The sequence below is a fragment of the Anolis sagrei genome, chromosome 2 (genome assembly GCF_037176765.1).
Source record: "Anolis sagrei isolate rAnoSag1 chromosome 2, rAnoSag1.mat, whole genome shotgun sequence".
In the NCBI taxonomy this organism is placed as follows: domain Eukaryota; kingdom Metazoa; phylum Chordata; class Lepidosauria; order Squamata; family Dactyloidae; genus Anolis; species Anolis sagrei.
The window spans coordinates 103,294,699-103,310,053 of NC_090022.1; the positions used below are offsets into that span (position 1 = coordinate 103,294,699).

Genomic DNA, 15,355 nt, shown 5'->3' on the forward strand with positions numbered 1-15,355 from the left:
CAGCTACTTCCTAATATACTATATATAGATGTTAGAACCCATTTTGAAAGAGGAACATCTGCAGAGGCACTTTCACCAGCAAATCAGATAGGTGCAGTCATTTATGAGGTAATGCTTTGCAAGTGATAAATTTTTAAAAATAACATTCTTTGTCAGCAAGATTATGAGCAATATGCGGTGCTGTAAAACAAGACATTGTCAAACAAGCAGCACTGTAATGAATTCCCTACTAATATAATGCAGAGGTACTTCAGTATGCTTTAGAAGCAAACACCACAGTGAGGCATTTACAAGTAAAATGAAATGCAAGATGACTAAGATGCTATAAGTACCTTCGTGCAGCTGTTATAATGAGGTAGCCAAGGTCCACTTCCAGAGCATTCTTGCAAGCTCCCAGAACTATAGTGTGCAAATTTCTGAAGCCCCCTGATGGATAGAAAATCAAGGGGAGAAAGCACATGTTTTAGGAACAGTGGTAAGGCTCCCCAGAAGAACTGTGCATATAATTACTAGGGTTAATAACAGTGAAATCCTAAAACTTCCTCCCATATAAGACAAACTGATTCATTATAGTAAAGGACATTCAGGGCTAAAGAAGTATTAGAGATGCTAGTCAATGCTGTAGTACTATTTCTTGATCAGACGGGAATCTCAGTGGCAACAAAAGTGCTCATTTTATATAGACAAACTGCTACATTGAGAGACTTCATTAGTAATGAATATTTGAAGCATGCACTAAACCTAAGTCTAGATACTGGATGCACAAATTGGGAAGCAGCTGTCAGCAACTATGCTTATGCTATGCTCACAGTTTACAAGAAGCCAACATTCACTCATTACAAGTATAAGCGTACTTCCCATAAGTTCATAGATCAATCAAATAGTAAAATGTAATTTGATAGTACTTGCTATAGGTGCAGCAAAGCAAGGTACCTTTATCCGGTACTCAATCTTTTACCTGATCAAGAGCTTTTACTGTACCTTAGGGTGCTATTACATTTGTACAGATATAGATGATGCCTACACAATTTAATTTTTCCTCCCTCACCCTGCTTCTCTTTTACAATAGATGGATTACATCTGGAAAGAGTCTACCTTCACTGTGACTCTTGGAGAATAAAACCACAGTCACCAGACAACCAGGAGTTTTAGGTAATAGTTGATAAGCGTTGCTTGATGATGGAGTTGTAGCAATGACTTTGAGGAAAGCACATTCCAAGGCTTGGGCATCCATCACAGTGAATATAAAATGGGCACACCAGGAGCAACGGTAAAACTGCCTTTGGTTCTTCATGTAGACAAAGGCATGTCTTAAGCATTTTAAAATTTATGATATTGGTTCAAAAGAATGATTAGGTGATATTCAAATTTCCTTACTGCTTTCTCAAGCTTTCGGAGAACTGAAGCACATTTTGAAACAATATCAAAATTTTGGAAATGAGCCAATGCAATATTCTCGAGAATGAACGAACAATGAAGAGGAAACAATTCAAGTTTATAAACTATATACTATTTTCATTTCCAAGTAAGAGGTTGCATACCAGATCTCCAGCTGTCCTCTACAACATGCTGAATAAGACCTCCAAGGAAGGGAACTCGAACTAATTCTAGATGCTCCAGATTTCGAGCTGAAGCCAAGCCTGTGACCAATGGTACGTACTTCAATGAGTTTGTGGGTCCTACAGAATAAAAATTTCCAAATATCAGGATTCACGTGTATTCATGGCTAGTGGGTACAGTAGACATTATAAGATATTGGGGCATTTCCATTCTACATGCTCTTGTGTGTCCTCAGGTGCTAAGATTTAAGATTCCAGAATCTCTAGTCAGCACATCAAAGGTTCCTGGGAGTCCAATGTCTAAGTACCCAGAGGCATTGGAAATTACTATGCTAGATGACATTACTGTTAATAATTGTATTTATACCTCACTTTTCTCCCTGTGGGGACTCAAGGCAGCCAGCAATACCCCATTTAGTCAAGTTTAAAAAGCGCAATACAAAAGTGCACATTACAATCAATGGCAAGTTATACTCAAGTAAATATGGGAGTGTGCCATAAAAGGAGACTTTGCAAACATCTATATTCACACAGAAAAACTGTGTGATCATTTGCCCACAATGGGAATGCACATACAGAAAGTTGTTTCACTCCACAACCCTATTTTTCTACAATTGAAAAATGACTGAAAATAGGAAATGTATAGGAGAAAATGTCCTTCTCTAGTGTGGAAGGCAAAAATTCATTCTTTAGTGTGGAAGGAAAGGATATCCTACCCTGGGCTCTGCCTTCTCTCTTGATTTGGAGGTCCCGGAAAGGAGAACTGCAGCCTTACCCCCTCATGCTTCAATCTCCTTTCTGTTTCCAAATCAAGAGAGAAGGGAGGGCTTAAGAAACCTTGCTTCCTGGGATCCTTTTCCTTCTAGTGGCTAGCTCACTCCCCGCACTCCACATGTAACTGAAAGAAAGCAAAAGCAGCTGGTTTTCGACAGCAACTGTTCTGTTGCAGCTGGTAAAAAAAAGGCTGCCCATGCCATTACAGGATTCCAAACAAGCCGAACAAGCTGAAGGCAATCGTCCAAAACAAATCCATACACAAGCCTATTTAACACATTTATATCAGTCAACACAATACAAATGACAGTTGTCATAACTGATAACATATAATGCTATACTGATTTACTGGGAAGGGATAAATACTGCATATATTCAAATACATGCAATGTTGTTACAGATTTGCTTTAAACACAGACTTTGATTTCCCACTGAACATTATTTCTATCCCACTCCAACCCCCCTTTTCGAATACCATATTTACTAGAATATATGCTCACCCTTTTTGCCTAAATTACATAGCTAAAAGTGAGGTGCACATTACAATCAGTAACAAGCTATACTCAAGTAAATATGGCAGTTTGCCATAAAACTGCTATCATACCTGCACAATTTCTCATGACAAAAGTGCGTAAGCTGATGCAAAGGAAATCCTTAAAAGGCTGTGGTTTGGTGAGTCTCACCCATTTCAGATACAGGTGCCTCAACATTGGGATGCAAGGAATGTCAGGGACATTAACGCCTAAAATAGCAGAAACAAAACAGGAAGTTAAGTCCGAACAGTGAATTATATGACAAGCACTGTAAATAAAAGTTCTGTAGTAATCTTAGCATGCTGTGACTTCAAACCAAAATAGCACTGAAACTTTTAAAAAAATTATTCTTCCTAACAACATGAATAGTCACTCATCTTTTTATCTAGCAAAACAAGAAAAAATGAAATAAACACCATTTTAATTTAATATCTTGAAAAATGTTGAATCCTTTAGTAACTGAGAGAAATACATCACAATGATGCTTACCTACTAAGTGCAAAGTCTGGATTTTAGCTCCTATTGGTATTTTGAGTTTGTTTTCAGGTGGAATTGGGAAGGCACCGTTACGATTACGAAACTTCCCTAGAATATGAACTTGTGGCATGTATGTCCAAATGGCTTCTACAAGTTCCAAATGGGAAGTTTCAACTCCCTACAAGCAGGAAAACAGAACCAAGTAAAGGGAAAACTGCATCATCAAACATAAACAAAAGAGTACTTATCTTGAGCAAAGCCCCCATCATCCTCGCCCTCTCCCCCCCCCCCCCCCCAAAAAAAAGTTTAATAAAGGACCATGGCTAACAAATACATCCCATGTTTTGGATAAAAAAAAAATTACTAGTAGATTAGGGCAGGTCTGCAAGGCTTCTAAAACTCCTGGAATGCTGAATGCTTCATAGCCACGAACTCTGCGCCGGTCAAGGTGCCTTGGATGGAGCCCATACAGTTGCTCAATGTCTGGCATTTTCTTCAGCAAGGTTAGGAAGCTGGAATCTGTGAATCCTGGCAAGATAATGGCAACATAATGGTAGTCCTTGTACCGCTGAGGCCAACACTTTACTTTCTGTGAACCAAAATATTAATCTCCCCTTTATTCTTGGACATCTCTTGAAACTCAAAAGGTAAGATGTCTTACCTTTTGAGTTTCAAGAGATGTCCAAGAATAAAGGGGAGATTAATATTTTGGTTCACAGAAAGTAAAGTGTTGGCCTCAGCGGTACAAGGACTACCATTATGTTTTATTTGATCATAGAAACTCATGATTATAAAAATAAAGGAGATGAACAATGTACTTAATTGAGTGGTGCACAAACTGTGATCATTCAACTCCCCAAGCCCTAGCCAGTTTGTCCAAAGGCTAGGAATTCTGGGAGCCAGAGTTCAAAACACCTGGAGGACTCCAGATTGTGAACTACTGACTTAATTTAATAACTCTGCGTCTTGGAGGCAAGGCTTCAGAACCACAGAAAAAAGATTCCACTGTTAAGGTAAAAAGAAGAACTGTAACACATATAAGAGGGTAAGACTGATTTTTTAACTGAAAGCACAGTAAGAGGAGGAACTAATAATCCAACCTTATGCATCTTTACACTCTGTGGATTAAAATAGAAATTAAGAATATCATTCACACAGAGATACTAATTTTTTTTTCTGTTGGAGATATAGGAATATTAATGGAAAACATAATATACACATGCATATTATACTGTCATTTTTTTTCCTAATAACAGAGTACAATCACTAGGTCCATAGATCATTTAGTCTTTTTGTTTTTCTTTTCATGTACTCTCCTCCCTATTATTCTAGGGCAACTTTCTTCAGCTTTCCTCAAATTCTGCAATGCTTTCAAGCACTTTCCTCAAATGCTATAATCAAAAGCAAGTTTATCTTTATGGTGCATCCCCATTCTTTTGCTTAAGTGTTGCATATTTATATCTTTGACATGTAATAGTTATAGCTTGTTATTAGTTAGAAATAAAATATAGAAAAAAGAAGGAAAGGTCAGACTTCAATTTCTCACCTCTGGCTTCAGAAATATTAGTGCACAAATATTAATGCATGTGTCCCATATAAGAACTAGCATTTTGTTCCACATAAGCACTGTTTATCCCATTCATTGGGAGAAATAGATAATACATGCATGCATTCAGAACAATTCATTCCACATTTGTCACTAAAAATCTCTTTCAAGGCAATTAATTGAAACAGTTCAACACAAATTAGGTCACAGTGCAGCAGCGTTAGGAACAATACTTACCAGTAGGCATGTATTCCCACCATCGGCCTGCACAGAGATCCACCACCTTCACCACTCTTAAGTACAAAGTAACTGCTTCCTTTAACTTTCGTGAGAGGCATTCCATACACATGATATCCTGCAGGGGAAGGTATCTTTGGGTAGGGAAAGAAATAGAACAAATCTGCAGCTATTGTATTTCCTCTTCTACCAAATAATAATCTAGATAGTACCACACTCATCCATACACAATCCAGAGTATGGGGAAAACTCACAGTGAATAAAAAAGGACTGTATAGATAGAGCAAGCTAGTAACAAACAAGATCACTGTAATACAGCAGTTAAAGGAACTCATACAACTGTCAGTAAATAATGCAGTTGCAACTAATGCTGGATTTTACAGCATCATAAAATTTAAGTGGATGCTTTTGTACAATCTAGGTTTCTAATAATAATAATAATAATAATAATAATAATATGCTTTATCGCTCCCAAAGAAGACTCAAAGTGACTTGATATAAAAGCATTAACATACATTTGTTTCACTGTTCTCCTCTATTTATTATAAGCGTAAAACCAATAAAAATTATTTAAAAAAAAACATACATTTTAAAATATACTAACATGCAAACACTAAAATAAACATTAAATAAAATGTATTAAATATATTTAATAAATATTAAATATAAACAGTATTTTAAAAACCCCAGTTAAAAACCGTTAAAACATGTTAAAACAAGTTCAAAAACTACAGCAACCCCTGACATATTTAAAACCTTCTTCTTTAAAATCCTGCCTGAATAAAAAGGTTTCAATCTTCCACCAGAAGGACAGAAGGGAGGTGGCCTTTCTGGCTCCCTGGTAAAAAAGGGTGTTCCCGAGTTGAGGGGCCGTCACTGAGAAAGAAGGCCTACTTTAAAATATTTGTATCTTGCCCTTCTCTACCCCCGAAGGGGGACTCTCTCCTTTCCACCAACCGAGCTTGAGATGGAGGTGGGACCTAGAGAAGGGCCCCTCCTGAAAGTCTCAGGGCCCGGGCAGGTTCGTACAAGGGGATGCAATCAGCCAAATAACCTGGACATGAAAAGTCTAAGGCTTTAAAGCTCATAACCAGCACTTTGAATTGTGCCCAGAATCAGACTGACAGCTAGAGGAGTTTCTGCAACAGGGGGCTGTCTGCTCACTATAGCCTGCTTCCCTCTATTTTGTTGTTGTGTGTCTTCTAAGTCAATTCTGACTTATGAAAACAATTATTTTACAGCCCAGAAAACTCACAGCAACTTATTTTATTTTACAATCAGGTAAAAAGCAAGGACCAATCCTTCAAAGCTCATATCTACTCATACACCAAATTTCTATTATTTTCAGGGCTACTGCTTTCATTTAGAAAATTAGGTTTTAATACTACATCTAATCAGCAGAACTGAATGAATAACCATGCTTGTGAAAAGCACCCAGCCTAAAGCATACATCTCCTAAATTTGTTTTCCACAAAACATTTGTTATAGTTTTGAATGCTACATGAAAGGGCTCAAAGGGGATAAGAGGAAAGAAAATTCTACAACTAGAACAGCTCCATTCTATGCCAGTTTTTTCTTTCTTTTGGGCTAAACAAGCTGTAGTCGTGACAGGAACTACCCTGCAAGTTTGTCTATATTATGTTATTTGGCTTCAATCTTCTTTTCAAATAAAAATACCGAGAATTAAATATATAAATCAATAACCAAGCTGTACTGCAAATCACTGCAAATGCAATGTGTAGCTTAATCAGAGATAGTGTTGCAAGTTTTCAAAACAGCAATAAAGAATAATCCAAATCAATGATATTCAGGGTTGGCAATAACTATTAACCCATGTCGGGTCTGTGTAACTGCCAAATGAAAATATTGATTCCTCTTAACTTAGACATGTATCTCTCTGTAATATTAGCATATTATAGAATCACAGAATCATATTGCTCACATCCATAAATTACATCATGCACAACATTCCTTTTATGAAAGCTCCATACCCCAAAATGCAGGATGTTTTGGCTTTTCAACCTTCAAACTGGGACATCCTTTCTAATAAAAGGCGTGGTTTTGATAAAGGACAGTTTCAATTTTCTCATCAGATACTATAATGAATAGCATGTAATACCATAAGCAACAGAAAAGACAAATTCGGACCTACCTAAATATATGGCAAAGCACTTCATGTGAAAGCTGGTTCATATAGTCCTTCAGTTCAGCAGCTTTAATGTACATGGGGCCTTCCCTGCTTGTGGAACACACTTTCACATTTTTCCGTCTAGGCCCCATATTGTGCGATGTGTGCTGTTTAAAGAGGTCAGTGCTGGTTGGCAGATTCAAGGAACTGAAAAAGATAACAGGGGGACAATGTTGCAACAAGCTAATAAAGTTCAAGTTAATATCAAATAATCATATTTCATTGGTTCTAAGACACCATCGATTGTAAGATACACACAAATTTCAGCAGCACCAACAGAAAAGGCAATTATTTGTACATAAATATAAATGTATATATAAATCACCCATGATTCAAAGATGCACCCTATTTTTAGAGATGTTTCTATGGGTGGGAGTGCATTAGAATTGAGGTATACAAGATAATGCAAGATCTGCTAAAAATGTAGATTTTAGGAAACAAGAAATATGTTTGAAATATTACCATATCTCTGGATTATTATCACTTGTGGGTTTTCTCCTTCTTAAACCACATAAGAAAAATTGTTCTACACTATAGAACGAATGCAGTGTGACACAATTTTAACTGCCATAGCTCAATGCTATGGAATCTATGTTTTGTTACATTAGGCTGAAACATCTATTACTTTATTCTTAACATGATTATTTCTGTTGTGTCTTTGAGGTTCTGACACACAGTGATCCTAATGTTAGCCTATCATGGGTGTTTCCTGGCAAGAATTGTTAAGGAGAGATTTACCTTTGTCTCCCTTTCAGGGCCCTTCCATACATACATTATAACCCAGGTTAAACTGGGTTAAAAGGGGAGAGGGTGGCTAAACTATGTTTAGCCAAAATGCAAGAGGAATCGGATTAAAGGCTGAAAAACACGTGTATTTGTGCAGGCATGGAAAACACATGTTTCCCCTCCCACTCTCCTGTTTGGACTCCCAACCTGACTCCCTTTTCCCTCTCAACTTACCGGAACCTTAATCAGATGCAGGCCTGAAGTCTTTGCCTTTTTTCTCCTCCTGCAAGAAGCAGGAGAAATCTCCCCTTCCCTACCCAAAACCCTCTTTCGGCTCTTCCAAGGGCGGGGGGAGGAGTGAGAAAGGCTTTAGGCCTTGTTGGAGTGGTCTTCTCCAGGTAAGTGCAGAGGAAAATTAGGGGATGGGACGGGGAGGCTGGCAGTGTCCATGCCCACCCCTGCTCAAAGCAGATAATGTGGGCTTTTATTCAGCTATGTGGGAGGGCCCCCCGTTGAAAGCAAATATTCTGGGTTATATGGCTGTGTGGAAGGGCCCTAACATTCAGGAGTTGGGGGGGGGGGGGTAGCCTATTCTAAAGCTAACTAACTGTTCCTCATTGACAACTGCAGACTTGGCCAGTGTGGAGTTGACTTCCAACAAAAAGAATTCAGATTGTAATGGCATTAGCTACTGAGACTCCATTATCATGTAAATCAGGGCTCTTCCACAGAGACCAATATTCCAGAATATCAAGGCAGAAAATCCCACATTATCTGAGTGTGGACTTAGATAACGGAAGGCCTTTTCACACAGCCCTATATCGCAGAATATCAAGGCAGAAAATCCTGTGATATCTGCATTGAATTGGCTTCTCTGAGTCCACGCTCAGATAACGTGGGATTTCTTGCCTTGATATTCTGCGATATAGGGCTGTGTGGAAGGGCCCCCAGTTCAAAGCAGATGTGGGATTTCCTTCCTTGATATTCTGGGATACAGAGAACTGCTTATCTTCACGATCGCCTCTTCCCCTATGAACCAGTGCATACCTTGAGACCATCTGGGGAGGCACTGCTTTCTCTCCCCCGCCATCTCAAGCACGGTTGGTGGGGATGAGGGAGAGCCTTCTCGGTGGTGGCCCCTGGACTCTAGAACTCTCTCCCTAGGGAGATTAGACAGGCTCCCACCATGTCCTCCTTCCGCAGTCGACTAAAAACTTGGATGTTCTGGTGTGCTTTCGATTAAGCAGCTCACCAGTAATTTCCCTGTCCCTATTGAATTCTGCACTTTCCTCCAGCCCTCATATGATCTACCTCAACAAGTTTTATGACACTATTTCCTGCCCAATCTACTGTTTTGTTACACTTTCCTTGCGCTCCTGTAAAATGGATAGTACTCATTGAATTTTTCTCAGCCATACTGCTCTTATGTTGGTTATAATTGTGTTGTATTAGTTTATCCGATGTTTTTAATTAATAAGTGTTTTACTGTTTTGTTTTAATTGTAATTTTTGGGCTTGTCCCTTGTAAGCTGCCCCGAGTCTTCCTAGGGGAGATAGCTGGCGGGATATAAAAATAAAGTTGTTGTTGTTGTTGTTATTATGTGTGGAAGAGCCCGGGGTATAAAACTAAATTTATTATTATTATTATTATTATTATTATTTGTGGAAGGGCCTCAGTGTGTCTCAAACTCTGTTCTTCCTGCTATCTTTGCACTTCAGCTCCCAGAATCCCTGATCATTGGCCAAGGCAGCTGAGGCTTCTGGGAGTTGAGGTCCAAAACACTTGGAGGTCTAGAGTTTGGGAGTCAATGGCGACAATAATAATAAGGAAACAAAAGAGGGGAGGCACTTGCTTGGAGGAAACGGGGGAAAAGGCCACTCTAAAAAGGTGGAAGAGGAACGGGAGAGGAGGGAGAAAACACACTGCTTGTTTTCCTCTTCCTTCTTTGGGTGTCTCCCATTTTCTTCCACCCAGGAAGAACAAACAAGGCGCGTTCCTCCTCCTGAGGCCGTGTAAACAAGGCCCCAAAGTTGCAGGCCGCAGCAGCGATCAGGCAGGCGCGCCACCCAAGCCCCCTCTCCCTCCTGCTCCTCCGCAAGGCAAAGACGCTGCGCGGGGGCTGGGAAGGCGCCCCTCAGGAGGCCCCGGCCGGCTTGCCTGCTGCGAGGCACACTCCGCCGCCTGAACGACGCACACGGCCTCACCTGCCCGGCTGGCTGGCTGGCCGGCCGCCCCTCTCAGCGGGTCTGGGATCCGAGGACCATCTCCGGCAGCAGACACTTCCTCCCTGAGCTACACAAACACTTCCGTTTCCTGTTCGTCATCGGCCGCTTCCGCCGCCTGGTTGACAGCCACTTTCACTTCCAAGAGATGAGGGAGAAACAAGAGCACGCCTCACTTCCGGATCCCAGTCGAAAGCGCGGGAAAGTAGGGGCGGGAGTGGAGGGAGCGCTGGGGTTTCTCCACCCAAAAGGACCCCCCTACCGCGTTTTAAATTGGTTTTTGGCCTTGTCTTGGATTAATACTGCAAATAGTTTAATCGTATTTATCGTGAACCCCACTGAGTCCAAATTGGGGTGTGATGAAAGCTGGATATAATTAATCATGACCAGCTTATTCCCCTTCTTTCTTATCATCTCTTCGATTCTTACCAGTCGACTGAGAGTTCCGGCTAGTCGAGAGTCTACTTATCCTTTTCTCCCTGTGACTTTCTTCAGATCTAGCCCTATCCCACCTTTTGCCCCATACATGGAGCGTGGCACCGGTTGGAAACCAGAGGTCCTTCTGCGGGGCAATCAAGACTGGGTCTCTTTAGCACCCTCTCCCCACCTGTGCGTTTGTTTCTTTCTCCAGCCGTTCCCCCTTCCAAAACACGCGCCACCGCTTGGGAACCGGAAGTCATACTGCGGGCTATCAAGACTGAGCCTCTTTAGCACCCTATTCCCCTGTGCGTTTGTTTGTTTGTTTGTTTCTCCAGCCGTTCTCCCTATACATGGGCGGCGCCGCCGCTTGGGAACCGGAAGTTTTGCCTCGGGGCTATCAAGACTAGGTCTCTTTAGCACCCTGTGCGTTTCTTTCTTTCTCCAGCTACCTACCCTATCCATGACCGTGGTGTCGCTTGAGAACCGGAAGTCCTTCTGCAGAACTATCAAGACTGAGCCTCTTAAATAAAATAAAATTAATATAGCATATTATTTCCACATAAATTTTATTTAATGACATTTGAATGCCTGCTTTCTATGGATAATTATGTTTAGTAGTTCAGGTTGGACGCTGAAGATTGTGAGACTTATGTAACTTAGAGGGATTTTAATTTTCAAAAAGACTTCTAAGTCTGATTTCCTGAAGCCAGTGTAGGCGTCACAGTTACTTCAAAGCAAATCCATTTATTAGTTATCAAATGATATGTGGGGGGAAAACAATGTATTGCTTTCTTGTGTGCGAAGCAGATAATGTCTTCTATTATGTGAAGGACACAGTTCTGCACAAAACATTTAAGTTGTCACATCCTAGCAACCATTGTTTTAGGTGCTACGACCAAACACACGGAATGTTACACAGCTGCAGTCTTTGAGTAAAGGATGTGTTATACCCCCCCCCCCCCAAAAAAAAGTCTGAGCCTCTTTAGCACCCTATTTCCCCCTGTGCGTTTGTTTGTTTCTTTCTCCAGCCGTTCTCCCGATACATGGGTCTTGTCTCCGCTTGGGAACCGGAAGTCCTTCTCCAGCGCCATGAATACTCTCTTTGGCACCCTGGGTGTTGCTTCTTTCTCCAGACGTTCTTCCTACAGATGGACTGCAGCACCGCTTGGGAACGGGAAGTCTCTCTGTGGCGCTATCAAGACTAGGTCTCTTTAGCACCCTATTTCCCCCAGTGCGTTTGTTTTTGTTTATCAGCCGTTCTCCCTATACATGGGCCGTGTCTCCGCTTAGGAACCGGAAGTCTTACTGCGGCGCTATTAAGACTGAGTCTCTTTAGCACCCTGTTCCCTCTGTGTTTTCTTTTCTTTCTCCGGCCGTTCCGCCTATCCGCTTGGGAACCGGAAGTCTTCCTGAAGCGCTATTAAGAGCGAGTCTCTTGAGCCCCTTGTGTGTTCTTTTCTTTCTCCGGCCGTTCCGCCTATCCGCTTGCGAACCGGAAGTCCTTTTGCGGTGCCCTTGAGGGCGGGCCCCTTCGTCCTCCGAGCAAGATGGCGTCCGCTCGCCTGCTGCTGCTGCGCTCGGGTCTGGTGGGCCTGCGGCCCTGGGCGGCCTGCCCTCTTTCCCCGCCGCGCTCCTCGCTGTGCTCGTCGTCCCCCGCGACGCCGCCGCCGCCGCCGCTGCCTCGGTTCGAGTTCGTGGAGGTGGAGCGTGCCGGGGAGTCGGGGAGCGTGGCGGTGGTGGCGCTGAACCGGCCGAAGGCGCTGAACGCGCTGTGCGACGGGCTGATGCGGGAGCTGGCGGAGGCGCTGGGCGCGCTGGAGGCGGAGGCGTCGGTGGGCGCGCTGGTGCTGACGGGGCGCGGGCGGGCCTTCGCGGCGGGCGCCGACATCAAGGAGATGCGCGGGCGGCGCTTCCCGGAGTGCTACCGCGAGGACTTCCTGGCCGGCTGGGACCGTCTGGCGCGGCTGCGCAAGCCCGTGGTGGCGGCCGTGAACGGGGTGGCGCTGGGCGGCGGCTGCGAGCTGGCACTCATGTGCGACGTGGTCTACGCCGGCGAGGAGGCGCAGTTCGGGCAGCCCGAGATCCTGCTGGGCACGCTGCCCGGCGCCGGGGGCACGCAGCGCCTCGTCCGCGCCGTGGGCAAGTCCCTGGCCATGGAGATGGTGCTCTCCGCGCGGCGCCTCTCGGCCCAGGAGGCGGTGCAGGCCGGGCTGGCCAGCCGCGTCTGCCCGCAGGCCCAGCTCCTCGAGCAGGCCGTGGCCCTCGCCGAGCGCATCGCCCGCAACTCCCAGGTGGCCGCCGCCATGGCCAAGGAGGCCGTCAACGCCGCCTTCGAGGTGGGCCTGGCCGAGGGGTGCCGCCTCGAGAAGCGCCTCTTCCACGCCTCCTTCGCCACCCGCGACCGCCAGGAGGGCATGGACGCCTTCGTCGAGAAGAGGACGCCCCGCTTCACGCACCAGTGAGGAAGGAAGGCAGGCAGGCAGGCAGGCAGGGCCAGGCCCACCGCCCCCAAGGCCTCCCTTCCCCTCCCCGGTTTCACCAGAGGCCTTCCGGAGAGCCCCGAACCGCGGCCTCCTCCTCTTCTCCAGGAACCAGAGACTTGGCAGCAAGATCACCGAATGCTAGGCTGCTTGTTAATTGGGGATGGTGATTGTTCCTAATGCATTTCAAATCACAGCTTGTTTGGGGGATGCTTGTGTAGGGTGGATGCCTCCAAGGGGAACCTTGCTCTTAAAAAGGAGACGGAGGCACCTCATGAGTAGTGCAACAGGTGCCATTCTGGTTAAATGGGAGTTATGGCTGTACTTCAGGCACAGGAAAACGTCAGCCAGCTCCCCAGGTGTTTTGGACTTCAACGCCCACATTTCCTAACAGCCTACCTTCTGTTAGGAATTGTGTGAATTGAAGTCCAAAATACCTGGAGGGCCCAAGTTTGCCCTTGCAAACCACACCCTCCTCTTCTCCCGGAACGAGACCCGGCAGCAAGATCATCTAATACTAGACTGCTTGTTAATTGAGAGTTGTCCTTGTTCCTAATCTGCTTCAAAGCAGTGTTTGTTTTGGACGGCCCTTGTGTAGGTTGGAGGCCTCTAAGGGGGAGGGTTGCGTTATCCAGCTGCTTTAGAAGCACTGCCTCTTCTTCTTCTTCTAGGGACCTCATCACACTAGAGAATGAATCCACTTTAAATCCGATTTCTGCCTCCTGCAGAATTCAGGGGTGTGTAGTTTAGTGAGGCTGTTAAAGGCGCCTCCCTAAACTATAAGCCCCAGAAGTGGATTCATTCTTTAGTGTGATGAGCTAGTTAGAGACAGGTATCTCAACAGATGCCATTCTAATACTCGGCTTCTGGTTAATTGGGAATTATGGCTGTACTTCAGGCACAGGCAAACTTCAACCAGCTAGCTCTCCGGGTGTTTTGGACTTCAACTCCCATCATTCCTAACAGCCTTAGGACCCTTCCTCCCCCCCCCCCCCCCAGCCACTTAAGGAAGGGGCCTGAGCTGTTAGGAATGGTGGGAGTTGAAGTCCAAAATACCTGGAGGGCCCACGTTTGCCTGCACCTGCTGTACTTAAACTCCTTTAAGGCCGTGTTTGGAGAATGCCTGATCAGATGATGGCTTGCCTTGCATCCTCTCTGTGTGTTGGTTTGACCCCCCATAAACAGCGCTGACAGCCATGCAAGACGTAGGGAGTGTTTTCATTTTGCCTACGCGCACATATCCACTCAGGTCCCAATGGACATTTGTCTACCTCCAATGTGGAGTGAGTAGAGGAAGAGGTGCCGGAGCTGTCGCCTATTGAGGCTGTTAACTATAAGCTTTGACTGGCTCGTGGCTACGCTTGTCCTCTGGTTTTGTCTCTTCCAGAGCCACACATAGATTGATTGTCACCAGGAAAGTCTTTCAGATTTGGGTTTGAATCTAGTTACCTTTACTGATGTTCAAAAAAGCAAAGCAAGGCTTGATTTTTCTGGGTTGGGAGAGTTAAAAGTGTGTAATTTCGAGCTTGTAGCCAAAAGCGCATTGGGCAGTGGGTTTTGCCTTAAGGGTATGTTTGTTTGGGGGGGGGGGGGAGGGCTCTTAGTGCAAAAGGAAATGGGAATTAATTATGAATGTGAGTAAATTTCTTTAATAAAATCACCTTATGAACAAGGTTGTATTCCTCTTGATACTTTTTCTTTAGTGATGAAAATCTTATACAGCCAACCTAGAAATAAATTTCAGTGTGCACTTTTACAGTCCTTCAGAAGTTGTTCAATTGCAATTCCCAGAATTCTCCCCAGCCAGCAATGCTAGGCAAGGTTTCTGGGATTTGTAGACACACAGTTCTCACTTTTTCTTCCTTGGCCATCACTCTTACTAAATTGGTTGCATAGTGTAAAGCAGGGGTCCTCAAACTAAGGCTCGGGGGCCGAATGCGGCCCTCCAAGGTCATTTATCCGGCCCTCGCTTAGGGTCAACCTAAGTCTGTAATGACTTGAAAGCGCACAACAACAACAAACAATCCAGACTCACATTTCCCATTGAAATACTAATAAGTTTATATTTGTTAAAATTGTTCTTCATTTTAATTATTGTATTGTTTTTAAGTGGTTTTTGCACTACAAATAAGATATGTGTAGTGTGCATAGGAATCCATTCGTGTTTTTTTCGAATTATAATCCGGCCCTCCA

At 43.9% G+C, this 15,355-nt stretch overlaps 2 protein-coding genes across 6 annotated transcripts in view; one reads left to right on the forward strand and one right to left on the reverse strand.

Moving 5' to 3' along the window:
- FBXO38 (F-box protein 38) overlaps positions 1-10,911 on the reverse strand; it is a 33,970-nt gene extending 23,059 nt beyond the window's left edge. For 2 of the 5 annotated variants that reach the window (XM_060765044.2, XM_060765042.2), the window contains exons 1-8: positions 10,245-10,654; positions 7,279-7,461; positions 5,127-5,260; positions 3,708-3,871; positions 3,356-3,521; positions 2,938-3,075; positions 1,542-1,679; positions 333-426 (exon numbers count right to left, since the gene is read on the reverse strand). In XM_060765044.2, the coding sequence (XP_060621027.2) occupies positions 333-426; positions 1,542-1,679; positions 2,938-3,075; positions 3,356-3,521; positions 3,708-3,871; positions 5,127-5,260; positions 7,279-7,406 (962 nt within the window). In that variant the 5' untranslated portion in view covers positions 7,407-7,461; positions 10,245-10,654. Of the gene's footprint in view, positions 1-332; positions 427-1,541; positions 1,680-2,937; positions 3,076-3,355; positions 3,522-3,707; positions 3,872-5,126; positions 5,261-7,278; positions 7,462-8,274; positions 8,337-10,244; positions 10,656-10,691 lie in introns of those variants that run through there. The other 3 variants (XM_067463721.1, XM_060765045.2, XM_060765043.2) reach the window with 3 other exon arrangements.
- A 935-nt stretch (positions 10,912-11,846) lies between these two features.
- ECHS1 (enoyl-CoA hydratase, short chain 1) lies at positions 11,847-14,834 on the forward strand. The gene has a single exon (XM_060765041.2). The coding sequence runs from the start codon at positions 12,230-12,232 to the stop codon at positions 13,142-13,144; it is 915 nt and encodes a 304-aa protein (XP_060621024.2). The 5' UTR covers positions 11,847-12,229; the 3' UTR covers positions 13,145-14,834.
- Positions 14,835-15,355: the final 521 nt, after the last annotated feature.